General features: G+C 46.9%; 1 protein-coding gene across 5 annotated transcripts in view; it reads left to right on the forward strand.

The window, feature by feature from the left end:
* AGK (acylglycerol kinase) overlaps positions 1-14,516 on the forward strand; it is a 518,819-nt gene that overhangs the window by 476,782 nt on the left and 27,521 nt on the right. For all 5 annotated transcript variants that reach the window (XM_033958385.1, XM_033958387.1, XM_033958383.1 and 2 more), the window contains 2 exons: positions 12,768-12,865; positions 13,748-13,818. In XM_033958385.1, the coding sequence (XP_033814276.1) occupies positions 12,768-12,865; positions 13,748-13,818 (169 nt within the window). The remainder of the gene's footprint in view (positions 1-12,767; positions 12,866-13,747; positions 13,819-14,516) is intronic.

Consider the following 14,516-nt stretch of genomic DNA (forward strand, 5'->3'; position numbering starts at 1 on the left):
TTAGAGAAACAGCATTTATCCTACCCCTAAAAAAGGCATCTCTTGGGACTAAGGGTTGCGGTAATGCAGCGCTAGTCAGGAAGTCTGCACAGCCCCTATCATTTTCTTTTACCATTTGCTTCCACTCATGCTCCCACAGACTTACGACCTTGAAGCCTAGGCTTTCCAGGTATACTGTCTTTAGCTGCTTTTTGTAATAAAGAAAGCCAAAGGTCGTGGCTGCTACAGGATTCTAGTCTTTATCATTATAACAGCTAGGGCAGCCGTGGTAAAAACAACTATTAAATTCAAAAGCTGTTTCTACCCCATCAATAACAATGTAACTGTCAAGAAAATAAGACCCCACCTTTCTTTCACCCCATTCAGAGCATGCATGATCTGTATATTTTGTGCAGCCTCCTGATATAGCAACCATTGAATAGAGGGGGATGAATATCTCTTTTTCTATCTCTGATAGTTATCCGAGGGGATGAGTGCCACTGTCTTGGGTTCTAAAAACATAAATCTGAACATGGCCATACATAGAGAGGCTAGGGTTATATATTGGAAAGCGTCTAAACCAGGGGTGCCCCCACTTTTTTGGCTTGCAAGCTACTTTTAAAATGACCAAATCAAAATGATCTACCAACAATAAAAATTTTTTATGTTGAATCGATTTTTATTATTATCAAATAACACAGAACAGACCAATAGGTCAGAACCACAGTAACAAAGGAAAACAGCAGAAACAAAATAGGAGATCCAACAATCCCACCCACACCACCCCCCCCCCCAAACCCCCTAGTCTGAAACGAGAAAAAGTGAGTGCAGTAGGCTTGGACTCAGATAGCCCACTGCCCAAGACAATAAGGAACACCAACACAGAAAGAAAGAAGGAAGAGAGCAAAGAAGAAGAAGAAAGAAAGAGAAAGAAGCATACCTGGCGCCCCTCAAGGATGGAACACAAGCCCAGGTCTCCGAAAAAGTCACAAGGAATTTAGAATGTCACTTCTAGCCCGTGGTGAGAGTGAAAAAAGGTAAGAATCCCAGATCCGAAGAAAGAGTCGCCTCCGTCGTAAGCTATAAGACGCATCTTTACACTCCAGCAGCAGCAGAGCATGCAAACGGTTCCTCCATTCCCAAAAGGATGGAGAAAGTTCCCCAATCCAGACAGATAGAATTACTTTCTTCCCCAAGACCCCCACCCGTCTCATAAACTGCCGCTGACCCGAATCAGACAAACGGAAGGCCTCATACTTATCCAGCAAGAGACCAGCGGCAGAAAAAGGTAATGTAGTACCAAAGACGCTCTCCACATATGTTACAACCTGCCGCCAAAAACGTTTGATTTTCACACAAGACCAGAAGGCATGGATAAACGAATGGGGTTGCTGGAGGCACTTAGGGCATAAAGGAGAGTCCGTGTAACCCGAATAATATAACTGACTTTTCGTAAAATAGCCCCGATGAAGAACCCTAAACTGACACTCCCGTAGATCTGCATTAACGGAAACTCCCGGGAGTCTTGCAATCAAGGAAGGGAGATCCAAAGCGTCTCGTGCTATCCCCAGATCCTGGCACCAACGGGCGTGTAGGACAGCTCGATCAGCCGGACCCAATAATCGATGGAGATCCTTATACAGACCCGAAACTGTAAACCCATCCTCCAAATAGGGATCCAACAGCGTCGCAAATTTGTTCTCAATAGGAAAAACCAAAGCGGCTCGGGGGAGGGATCGAACATAATGTTGAAGTTGCCGAAACGCAAGAAAGTCTCCCACAGAGAAAACACCCGACCGGACCAAAGCATCCCAGGACATTAAAGAACCATCTGCCTGAAGAACATGGGTAAGTAACGTGAAGTCCCGGGATGCCAATTTACGAAAACTAGCAGTCTCCATGCCCGGGCTGAATTGCAGATTCCCCTGAATAGGTAAGTATCTAGTAGTCGAGGGAGTACCCTTCCAGGAGTCCAACACATAAGACCATATGACACGTAGCGAGTGCAACAACAAACTCCCCCGAAGAGCCCCCGGCAAGGCAGAACGGGGCGCGTGCACCAAAGACAAAATATGCCAAGGTGCAAAAAATTCTTTCTCATAACATTTTGGAGTAAAATCCCGACGATCCGAAAGCCACTCCCCCAAAAAACGCATCAAACAGGCAGCATTATATAACCGAAAATGTGGTAGCCCCAGTCCCCCTCCTCCCCACGCGCCGAGCAGATAACGCAGCGCCACCCTTGGTCGCCGTCCCCCCCAACAAAATCTAGAAAGCATAGAATGTAACTTAGTAACATCCCGTTTCAAGAGCCATAAAGGGAGCAACTGCAAAGTATAAAGCCATTTTGGAAAAAGAACCATATTAAACAAATTGATCCTACCCGACAAGGACAGAGGAAGAGGAGACCAACGAGCAAAACACTCAGCCGAAGAACTGAATAAAGAATCAATGTTAACACGATATAACTCGGAAGTACGAGGCGTCAGCAGAATCCCTAAATAACGAAACGAAGAAGAAGCCCATTGAAGGGGAAAGGATCCAGGCCAAGAATCCCGCAAGACCGAGGATGTGGCCAACGCCAGAGATTTATCAAGGTTAAGCTTAAAACCCGAATAGTCTCCATATTCTTGAAAAGTGGCCATCAGATTGGACAGAGACAATACGGGTTCCGAGATATGGACCAGGAGATCGTCCGCAAATGCCGAGATCTTAAATTCGGAAGAACCAATTCGAATGCCCGGAATAGCTCCATTAAGCTGAATATCACGGATCAAAGGGTCTAACGACAGAGCAAAAAGCAATGGTGAAAGGGGACAGCCCTGACGCGTGCCACGACATATGGGGAAGGAAGGAGAACAAAGACCATTGGCCCACACAAAAGCTGTAGGAGAGTGATAAAGCACCCGAATCGCATCCTGGAAAAAGCCCGTAATGCCATACCGAGTTAAAACCTCGAATAAAAAATTCCAAGAGACCCGGTCGAAGGCCTTCTCAGCATCGAAGCTGACCAATAGAGAAGAAAGTTGGGTTCTCTCCACGAATTCCAAAGACGCCAATATAGATCTAATGTTTTTCACACTAGTACGCCCCTGCACAAAGCCCACCTGAGGGGAAGCGATCAACTCAGGAAGAACACAAGCCAATCGATTAGCCAAAACCTTGGCAAACAACTTGGCCTCCACATTCAGCAGCGAGATGGGGCGATAAGAAGAAGAGAGGGCTGCATCCTTATGGGGTTTCAATAGCACAACTATTTGAGCCGAAGTGAGAGACTCCGGAAGGGCACCCCGTTGAATAGCTGCTGTGAAGGTATCAGCTAAGACTGGAGCCACCGTAGGAAGTAAGAGTTTATAAAATTCCATCCGGAAACCATCCGGTCCGGGGGCCTTTAACAAGGACCCCTTCTGTATGACGCCTGCCACCTCCTCTGCCGTTACAGGGGCATTAAGTTTAGCTACCGCCCTATCAGACAGGCATGGAAGGGAGAGGCCATCCAAATATGCCGTGCCGTCCATTAAATCAGATTGCTGTGAATAAAGCTTCCTATAATAGTCAAAAAACACTGCATTAATCTCGGCGTCCGTCCGGACCAAACCCCCCCCTGCCGCTCGAAGTTGCAAGATATGTGTACGTCCCGCCGAACGACGGACCACCTTTGCCAGAAGCGCCCCTCGTTGATTCCCATGGCGAAAGAATTGATATCTATAATAAGCAAGTGACTTGACTGTTCTAGCATGCAACAATTCCTGAAGCTTACACTGGGAGGCTAAGAGCTGGGAACGCAAAGAGGAAGCGTGAGATAGACTATAAAGCCGACGGAGGTTACCAATCCTACGTTCCAACTGCAAAAGCTCCCTATCCCGAGCACGACGTTGATGGCTGGAATAGGCCATAATCTCACCACGGAGGACCGCTTTCGCAGCCTCCCAGAAAAGCGTAGAATCAGCCCGATGGCCAATATTATGTAGTTGATAGTCAGACCATTTTTGAAGCAGGAATTCCTGAAATCTCGAGTCCTGATACAAACGGAGCGGAAATCGCCAACGGAAAGATCCCGGTGGGGAGACATCCAAGTGCAAGAGTAACAATAGCATGGCATGATCGGAAACGTCAAAGGAACCAATCGAGGCCGATTCAATCTGAGAAAACAAAGCGCTAGAGGTCAGCCAGTAATCAATCCGGGATAAGGACGCATGGGCTCTAGATAAATGAGTGTAGTCACGCTCACCTGGGTGAAGCGTCCGCCAAACATCAATAACGTCCAAGGAGGAACAAAGTAAAGAAATACCTTTAGTAGGCTGCATCCGATCCTGGGGAGCAGGAATTGATTTATCCAGCAAGGGATCATGAACACAATTAAAATCTCCCCCCACGAGCAATGGCACATCCGACTGTTGGCCCAGAAGGCGAATAAGTGAGGAGAAAAATCGAGAGTCATAAGTGTTAGGAGCATACACATTACAAAGAATCAGGGGCCTATGATTAAATAGTACCTTGGCTATGATGTTCCTACCACCAGGATCCGTCCACTGCTGTTGAATAACAAAGGGTAGCCCCTTCCGAATCAAAATCAAAACCCCGGCCTTACGATTGCTCGCAGGTGCCCCCAAATGCTGACCCACCCACCAGGTCTGTAGTTTAGCATGCTCCGCTGCTGACAGATGCGTCTCCTGCAGAAAGACCAAATCAGCTCTCTGACGGTTCAGGGCTCTCAAGATCTTATGTCGTTTAATAGGCGAAGTGACACCATTTATATTCCAAGAAATACATCTAAGAGGCTTCATAAGAAAATGGATATAGACAAAAATCAGGCAAAAATCCAGAAAGAAAACCGAGAGCAAGGCCGTCCCAGCCCGCGACCAGCTCCCAGAACCTCAATCTAGACCCGAGCATCCACCAAAGGATAAAAGCCAGCCACAGGGCACCAGGAATACGGAAGGAGAAAAAGAAAAGAAGAAGAAAGAGAAAGAGGAAAGAATAGAAAGAGAACAGAAGAAACCCCCAGCATATCCACCCCCCCACCCCTCCCCCCGCCGCCCCTTCCCCATCCCTCATGTGACCCACTAGTGGTCCTAGGGTCCTGTGGAACAGCTCCCAACTCCCCCTCCCAATAAACCACACCAAGAAGAACCACCCCCCAGCCCCTCACAACAATCCCACCGCCACACACCCAAAATGAAAGCCCCCGAGTCCTACCCAACCCATACATAAACAGATCCAAGAACACGTGTGATGTCCAATAACAGGTTGAGCAGCAAAATAAACCACTACAGGGTAGAACAATATAATGCTCGTAAACAGTATATAGTGGCCTAGCGAGCCTCCATATGTGCCACCCAAACCACCCACCCCGCATGCAAACCTTCCCACCCGTATCCTCTTCATACACACCACTCCCTCAACCGGTCAACAACTGCAAGAAGGACGTACCCCCCCCCCCTCCAATACAGAACATAGCATCCCCTTCAACACCAACAAGCTCTCCCCCCCCACCATCCATACAGTCCCCGAAAGAAGAAAAAGAAATGTCCCACAAAAGTCCAGAACAGTCCATCGCCCCAGGCTCCAGAACAAGGCTGTCAGGCCAGCAAAAAGCAGGCACTGCAACGATCAGGCCCCCGCCTGAGCAGGCCAGCAGGTGCGAAGGCCTCCAGGAGATAACAAGCTGAGGCAGTACCCAGAGCTCTGTGCATCAAACTATTGCAACCTACAACAAAGAACGAACTCCAAAGCAGTCAAGGAGCCGGGTCTGGTGCCTGCATGGAATGTAGGAATCGTAGAGCTTCAGCCGCCACAGTAAAGAAGCGGGTCTGACCAGCATGTCTGATCCGCAAGCGGGCAGGATACAGCAGAGCAAAAGGAACTTTCATCTGGTACAGCTGGGAGCAAATGGGGGTGAATTCCTTCCGTCTGGCTTGCAAAGCAGGAGAATAATCTTGGAAACACAGCACCCTGGAGTTGTCATACATCAGGGGTCCCGAAGTACGAATAGCTCGCAGAATTTCTTGTTTATGGGCTGAGTTCAATAACTTGAGTATGACCGTGCGAGCTCTCGAGCCAGGCTCACCCAGCGGGCCCAAGCGATGCGCGCGTTCAATTCTCAGGGGACCATGCGCTGTGGATAGTGTTAAAGAACGCTGCAGCCAGGTTTCCAGAAAGGAATGGAGCTCACCATCCTTCACAGATTCAGACAGGCCAATCAATCTCAGGTTCCCCCTGCGAGACCGGTTCTCAAGGTCCTCAAGTTTAGCTTCCATGGCGACAAGCTGAGCCCGCATTTGCTGGTGATCCCCTTCACAGTGCTGCACTTGATCTTCCAGAGTGGTGAGACGCTGCTGGTAGGAGGAAAACTCTCCCTGCAACGTTTCCAGCCGAGTGTCCACAGAGTCCAATTTATCCACGATAGGCTGTAGTTTTGAGGTCAGGGATCCCTCCAGCAGCAGCTTCACCTCTGCCACAATCTCGGACACCCACGCGGTCGGCGCCGGGAGCGGCGGTGGAGACTCGCGGTCGGCCATCTTGGATTCACCCACGCGGCCGCGATCTCTCTCCCGGCGGGGCAGCCTGCTGGTCATAAAGCCCCGAACTCCTCAAAACACCTCTAAAACGCGGCAGCGATGTAATCGCCGAAATGCAGGGGCGAAATCGCGGCGCTCCGGGGTCGAAAAACAGCTGATGGTGGGAACGGGATCGGGAGCTTACCCCACCGACGTCTGCTCAGCAGCTCGACATCACGTGACCCCCCATAAAAAATTTTTAAAACACAAAGCACACTATACGCACAGAAAATGTTAATTATTATTTATATTTGGGGTGGTTTTCAAAGAGGTCAAGGCAGATGACTTTAAAATATGCAATGTCACCTCAGTAATAACTATACAAAAACAGACAAATATACCCCCTCCCTTTTTACTAAACTGCAATAGCAGTTTTTAGCGCAGGGAGCTGCGCTGAATGCCCCGTGCTGCTCTCGATGCTCATAAGCTCCCTGCGCTAAAATCCACTACTGTGGTTTAGTAAAAGGGGGCCATAGTGCAAAATATAGACAGCAGGTAAAAATTCTCAAAATGGACACATTTTGATCACTAAATTGAAAATAAAATCATTTTTCTTACCTTTGTTGTCTGGTGATTTCATGAGTCTCTGGTTGCAGTCTTCTTCTGACTGTGCATGTAATATTTCTTCCCTCCTTTCTGCCTCCTGCATGCTTCGTCTTCTCCAGACCTCATTCCATTCCCCAACCAACATCTCTGTCCTTCTACGAGTCCAACTTTTTCTTTTTCTTTTTCTCCCCCTCCCCTTTCTTACTTTCTTTCTCCCTGCCCCCCTTTCTTACTTTCTTTCTCTCTGCTGTCTTTCTTTCTGTCTCCCTGTCCCTTTTCTTTCTTTGTCTCCATGTCTACCTTTCTTTCCTTTTGTCATCGTGCCCCCCTTTCATTCTTTCTGTCTCCATGCCACCCTTCATTCTTTCTATCTCCATGCTCCCCCTTCATTCTTTCTGTCTCCATGCCCCCTTTCTGTCTTCCTGTTCTTCCTTTCTGTCTGTCTTTCTGTCTCCCCTTTTTTTATCCCCAAGCCACCACCTGGGCTGTCGTCTGGGAACAGGCCCCCAAACCACCGCCATTGCCGCCGAGTTCTCCCTGTTTCCCGACGCCGCAACAGGCCAGCAGCCTTCCCCTAACGTCAATTCTGACGGAGGGAGGGGGGAGGCTGGCTTGCCTGGCACTTCTGTAGTCGCTGCTGGCCTGTTGTGGCGTCAGGGAACAGAGAGAATGCAAAGGCAATGTGAGTCAATCGCGGAGCCCGGGATGGGTTCCACGATCAACTCACGTTGCCTTTGGGATCGACTGGTCGATCAGGATCAACTGGTCAATCGCGATTGACCTTTTGGGCACCCCTGGTCTAAACAATTCGTTGGAATTTCTGAAGCACCCTCTCATTCTACAACTACATCTTTCTCTGTCATTTTCATGATTTCATCTCAGTAGAGAACACAGGCCTGTCGCAAAATAGACACATCCTGTTGACACTAATAAGCCAGTTTTTTTTGCAAATCAAACGTATTGGATGGTTGTCCATGTACCATTTTTAAAAATTTCTCTTTTTCTTCAGGCATCATGTTTCCTACGCCATAATGCTTCATATCTGGCATATGCCGCAAATAGTCTTAATTTTCCCAAGTACACTTCTCCCTCTGTATTCGCTGTGATAGGGGATTAACAGAATCGCAAATAACTTTTTCATATATTATTTGCTGTTTTCTATTAAAAACCATCGTGAATATGTTGAAGCCATGAATAACATGTTGGGAGACCTGGCCTGTTCCTGAAGGAGAGGCAAAACACGGTGAAGAAAGTGCTGGGAATCAGCAATTTTCTCTCTAAACGCTTGGAATCAGCGATTTCTTTATGGAAGCTGATGTAATTGGGGGGGAGGAGCCAGCAAGCTAAAAACCGCAAATAATTGAAGCCACGATTGCTGAAACCATGAATATGGAGAGAGAAATGTATTTTTAAAATGCGGGAAATAGCCCTTATAGCCTAGAAAACCTAAGGCCTTTGGAAGTTTGCTAAGTTTCATAGGTAGGAAATTTAGAGAGTCTATGAAACGAATAGCTAAAGATTCAACTGTGATTTGTAAAAGCTTGCCACCTTGAACCAACAGGCCTGTGTCCATCTTTTCCTTTAACAGCTAGCTAAGAACAAAATACCTACCATAGCCTTTGGCGTTATGTGCTATGAAGATATAGTCTTTAAATTTTGCGTCACAAAAAATATGTATAAAGGCGGAAATACACTCAAGACCCTTGAATTCCCATTTTCTTGTTTTGTACAAGTCCTCCGCATATATGTAATTAGGAACATGCCACACTGTTTCCTGCATACATTCACAGTCATAAAAAATATACTTTTCAGATGTTTCAAGTTTACCGATAGGGGTCATAAAACATAAGTGTTTGTCATCCTCGCTTAGGGGTTCACGGCATAGCTTACACATCCTACCCTTACATTTATGTTTCTCGTTCACATAGGACTCGCATTTCTGACTCAGTGTTTTAGATAAACACTCCACTTCTTTTTTCTGTGTCAACTGCATATGTCTATCTAAATAGTCTTTAGAGCAACAACACATTTTGCATTTAGGACATCTCTGTTGTATACCGACATTGTTCAAACACATCTGTGTCAAACAAAGACGACACCATAATGTACAGGAGTGGTCGTGGCAAAAAGTACAGAAGTACAGAAGATAGGTTTCATTGCTAACACAGCTCACAAATCTCTGGTTTTATTAGGCAGGAACTTGGTATATATACATTTATTGTGGATTTATGACTGGTACTTGCTAGAAATACTTTTATTGGAGATTTCTGGCTGAAGAGGGAAAATTAGATTCCTGCAGAATTTGATTGTGTTGTGAGTGCTTGCCCTGCTCCTCCCTCTCAGTTTTTATATTTGAGCCCTCCCTGAAGACCACTGTCATTGCTGTTCTCCCACTCCAACCACCCCCAACAGGCCAACTTAGCTGCTACTCTCTTCTCTAAATTCCCCCTGAAGCCACCGGTGCTGCTACCCTCCAATCCAAATCCCCCTCCCTGAGGTCACTGGCACTGCTATTCTCCACTACAAACTCCCCCCCCCCCCCCCCCACACACACACAACAAGGCCACCGACACTGCTCTCCTCCCTTCACGTCCAAGATAATTGGTGCTGCTATTCACCCCCTCCTCCCTCTGGCCAGCATTGTGCTTATCATACACATGCGGGTGCTGAAAGAGCCTGCCACTGATGTTCTACAGTGGGCCACTGTGGGGACTTGAACGTCTGCGCCTTCTCAAGGCCTTCCAGCTCCCGCCCTCTCTGAAAACCTCATGAGAAACTCAGAGAGATTGGGAGTTGGAAGGTATTGAGCATGCGCAGATGCTCAAGGCCCCCCAGCAGCCCAGCATAGAACATTGGAGACAGGCTCTTTCGTCACTAGCTCGCATATGGTAAGCACAGTGCCAGTCAGTGGAGAGAGGAGGTGGACAGCGGCACCGATCATCTTGGACATGAAGGGAGGAGAGCAGTTCTGGTGGCCTTGGGTAGGGGGGTGATGGTTTGTAGTGGAGAATAGCAGCGCTGGTGGCTTTGGAGAGGGGGTAGTTTGAAGTGAAGGGTAACAGTGCCGGTGGCCTTGGGGGGGGTAGCAGTGACATTAGCCTGGCGAGGATGGGTGGGGCCTGAAGTGGAGGTTAATGGTGTGGGAGGGGGGATTGTTTTGCAGTTGGTTGTGTCAGTTAATTGGAATTCTACTGTATTGGAGGGTTTTTCCCCCCTAATGCTCTGTAACACAGAATAGTCATATGGTACTGACATATCTTTTAGCTATGCTGTTTTTGAGCTCTCTCTGCTCGTTATATCTGGATTCTTAGCATCAATCTTTTTATTAATTAGAATCATAAGTAATCACAATCTTAAATAATAAAATGCTAGCCACGTATGCGCACTTGCCTCGCGTGTTCCCTGATCCCTTTTCTGTCGGGATGTGGCAAGACAAGTGCGCATGCGCGCTTATTACGTCACTGACGGAGAGCAGCGAATGCAGGAAGCGGAGTGGCCAGGTAAACAAAAAAAAACAAACAACCGAGTAAGCTGGGCCGCTGAGAAAGTGCAGGAGACCTGGCCCGGGCTGCGGACGGGTAAGGAGCTGGGGCAGTGAGCCTTCCCTGCGGCTGAAATGGAGCCTGGCCACCCTCCGCGACAGACCACAGGAGTCCGAGTCCTTTTCCGCTCACCCCCCTTCCCGCGGACCCGACTACCTTGGCGATTCATGCAGCGTATGCACCAGTTTTCACACGCTGCTTCGGGCCCTTCTACTTCCCTGATTTGCTCTGCTGCGTCTCTGATGATGTCATCAGGGACGTGCCAGAGTAAATCAGGGCAGTAGAAGGACCTGAAGCAGCGTGTGAAGACTGCTGCACACGCTGCTTGAATCGCCGGGTAGGTAGTCAGGTCCGTGGGAAGGGAAGGGGGGGGCGCAAGGACTCTGGGGAGAATGGCAGACACCGGCCCTGTACTAACTCTCGTGGACACGGGGAGCAGGAAGGGGTGCTGATGGACAGGGGGGGAAATAAAGGGAGGCCTATTGCTGGTCAGAGGGAGCAGAAAGAGGTGTTGATGGACAGGGGGGGGAAAAGGAAGGGAGGCTTATTGCTTGACAGGGGGAACAGGAAGAGGTGCTGATGGACAGGGGGGGGGAAAATGAAGGGAGGCCTACTGCTGGACAGGGGGAGCAGGAAGAGGTGCTGATGGACAGGGGGGAGGTTTCTTTGACTGGATTCTTTGACTGGATAACAAGGAAACTGGATGTGGGTGAGTCCCTGGACGTCGTTTACTTGGACTTTAGTAAAGCTTTTGATAGCGTTCCGCACCGCAGACTATTGAACAAGATGAAATCAATGGGACTGGGAGAGACGTTAACTACATGGGTCGGTGATTGGCTAAACAGTAGACTTCAGAGAGTGGTGGTAAATGGTGCCCCTTCAAAAACGTCGGAGGTGATCAGTGGAGTGCCTCAGGGCTCGGTCTTGGGCCCGATCCTCTTCAACATATTTGTGGGAGATCTGACTCAGGGGCTTCAGGGTAAAATCACATTATTCGCCGATGACGCCAAACTATGCAACATAGTAAGTGAGAACACTTTACCAGACAGTATGACGCAGGACCTACTTCTATTGGAACATTGGTCCTCGACTTGGCAGCTAAACTTCAATGCTAGAAAATGTAAGGTCATGCACCTCGGCAGCAGGAATCCATGCAAAACTTACACACTAAATGGTGAAACCTTAGTTAGGACCAAGGCGGAACGTGATTTGGGGGTGATCATTAGCGAAGACATGAAGACTGCCAATCAAGTGGAGAAGGCTTCATCAAAGGCAAGACAAATGATGGGATGCATCCGAAGAAGTTTTATCAGCCGGAAGCCCGAAGTTATAATGCCATTGTACAGATCCATGGTGAGGCCTCATCTGGAGTATTGTATACAATTCTGGAGGCCACATTACCAAAAGGATGTGCTGAGAGTTGAGTCGGTTCAAAGAATGGCCACCAAAATGGTCTCGGGACTCAAAGACCTCCCGTATGAAGAAAGGCTGAATAAATTGCAGCTATATTCACTTGAAGAACGTAGAGAGAGAGGAGACATGATAGAGACGTTTAAATATATCACCGGCCGTATTGAGGTGGAGGATGATATCTTCTTTTTTAAAGGCCCCTCTGCCACAAGAGGCCATTCGCTGAAAATCAGGGGTGGGAAATTTCATGGCGACACCAGGAAGTTCTTCTTCACCGAAAGGGTGGTCGATCGTTGGAATGAACTTCCACCTCAGGTGATTCAGGCCAGCAGCGTGAAGGATTTTAAAAGGAAATGGGATACACATGTGGGATCTCTAGGGGGGTAAATTCAAGGGGGTAGGGTTGTTGGAGTGGGCAGACTTGATGGGCTGTGGCCCTTTTCTGCCGTCATCTTCTATGTTTCTATGTTTCTATGTAAGGGCTGCTGCTAGATAAGGGGAGCAGTGAAGGGGTGGTGGTGGACACAGGGGAGGTAAAAATAAGGGAGAATGGACAGGAAAAAGCAGCTAAGGAGACAGAGAGAGAAAGAAATAAAGACAGACACACATATATTCTAGCACCCGTTAATGTAACGGGCTATAAAGCTAGTTTTTCCATATTCTGTAGTTTTGTCCCATATATAATTTTTCCACTAATTGATTTATGTCACTGTATTGTTTGTATTTAAAGATGTGTCCTGGGAAATGACTTCAGAAACTTGGGAGCAAGTTCAGCTTTCTGCTATTGAGCTATCCATCTCTACTCAGAATAGCCAGCTAAACCTCATGGTAAGGAATCACAGATCTCTTTGATTTCAACTCCTTCTGAAGCCATCATGGAATTTTATTTATATAATTAAAAGTATAACAGTAGTAACTAATGGAAATATATCTTCTATTCAAGCTGGTATCCATGTCCAGTGCTGAAGAAGCAGTTGAAATTGGTATTTTTGTAGTATTAACCCCATAACCTCAGAATCTAGTTGTCAGCTAATGAAAACAAAGGTAGCAAACTAGAGGTTAACCCCCCCTCCCCTGGAAACAAACATACTAGTATACCTTATGTCTAAACTCTGGATGTCTATGTAACAGCTTATGTTAGAAGCCACAAATCACAGCTTTCTTTGGTAGACTTGCTGTGATGGCTAAGCTAGACAGTTAAAAATGAAGTCTCATGACTTGATATATATAATTGAACTGGAAACTGAAAGAAGGAAGCTTTCAGGTCAAACAAATAATTCTTTGAACATTAAAAATAATACAGAAGTCTACTCAGTCTGAATAGAAGAGTCCTAAAATTTATGTTGAAAAGAACTGGAAGTCAACAATTTATGAAAAAGATTACTTCTCTTTGCAATAACTGGAAGATCCCAGTTTTGCACTAATTTAGCCAACTCGCGTATAGATGTTGATGGTTATAAATTTACTTTACAAGTGAAGAAACAATTATTTTTAAGCATTCCATTATTTTGTACATATAAAAATAGACATCAAACACCGGCCCTTAGAAGATGGCATGGTTGAAAACACACTACTGCATGCTGGTGTGGGATGTAATGCAAAGCCATTCCCAGAGAAGGTAAGGTTGTTGTTGCTGGTGTAGGCTGAGGTTGCTGAGATAAGATGCTCACACTAATATGATGTTACAGAATCTCTTTATTATCTTCCCAGCGCACTGAGGATTCGATGAACATTTGTATTGAGCTGGATACAGTCAATAAAGCAGATTTCATAACTCTGGGGTGAGTGTAAAGAAGGAGAGATTATTCAGGGACAGTGCAGGAAGCTACATACAAAGGACAGCAGTTAGACAAACCAGATAATATCAGAGAAAATTATTGAACAGTTGGAATATGAGGAGCAATCACTGCAGCTTTCACACAATCTGTGGAGTCCTGCAAGGTTCACCTTTATCTCCTATCCTTTTCAACATTTATATGACCTCTCTAAAACTCCTCCATCTATCCCCCCTTGAAACAATTTACACCTATGCTGATGACATCCTTGTCCTTCTCGAGGCTGACTCGAACCTCACCAATCTCTCAGAGAACATATCTTCTTGTATCTCGAACCTCCAATCTTTGGCCCACACCGTCCAAATGAAATTGAATGAAACCAAGACAAAACTCCTTTGGCTCGGCCCAAAATTAGCTCACCTACCCACCTCAATCCCACTGTCCTCTGGCTCCACTCTGCAGCTAGAATTCTCCAGCAAGGTCCTGGGCGTCATCATTGACTCTACATTGTCCTTCAATGACCACCTCAACTCCCTGGTAAAAAAATGGTACTTCAGCCTACACATGTTGAGGAAAGTAAGATCCTGTTTCCATCAAAAACATTTCGCTGTTCTTGTCCAATCCATCATCCTCTCCAGACTGGACTACTGCAATTCTATCTTCAAAAGCCTAACGAAGAAAAACCTTCACAAACTCCAACGGAT

This window comes from Geotrypetes seraphini, chromosome 9 (assembly GCF_902459505.1).
Source record: "Geotrypetes seraphini chromosome 9, aGeoSer1.1, whole genome shotgun sequence".
Taxonomy (NCBI): Eukaryota; Metazoa; Chordata; class Amphibia; order Gymnophiona; family Dermophiidae; genus Geotrypetes; species Geotrypetes seraphini.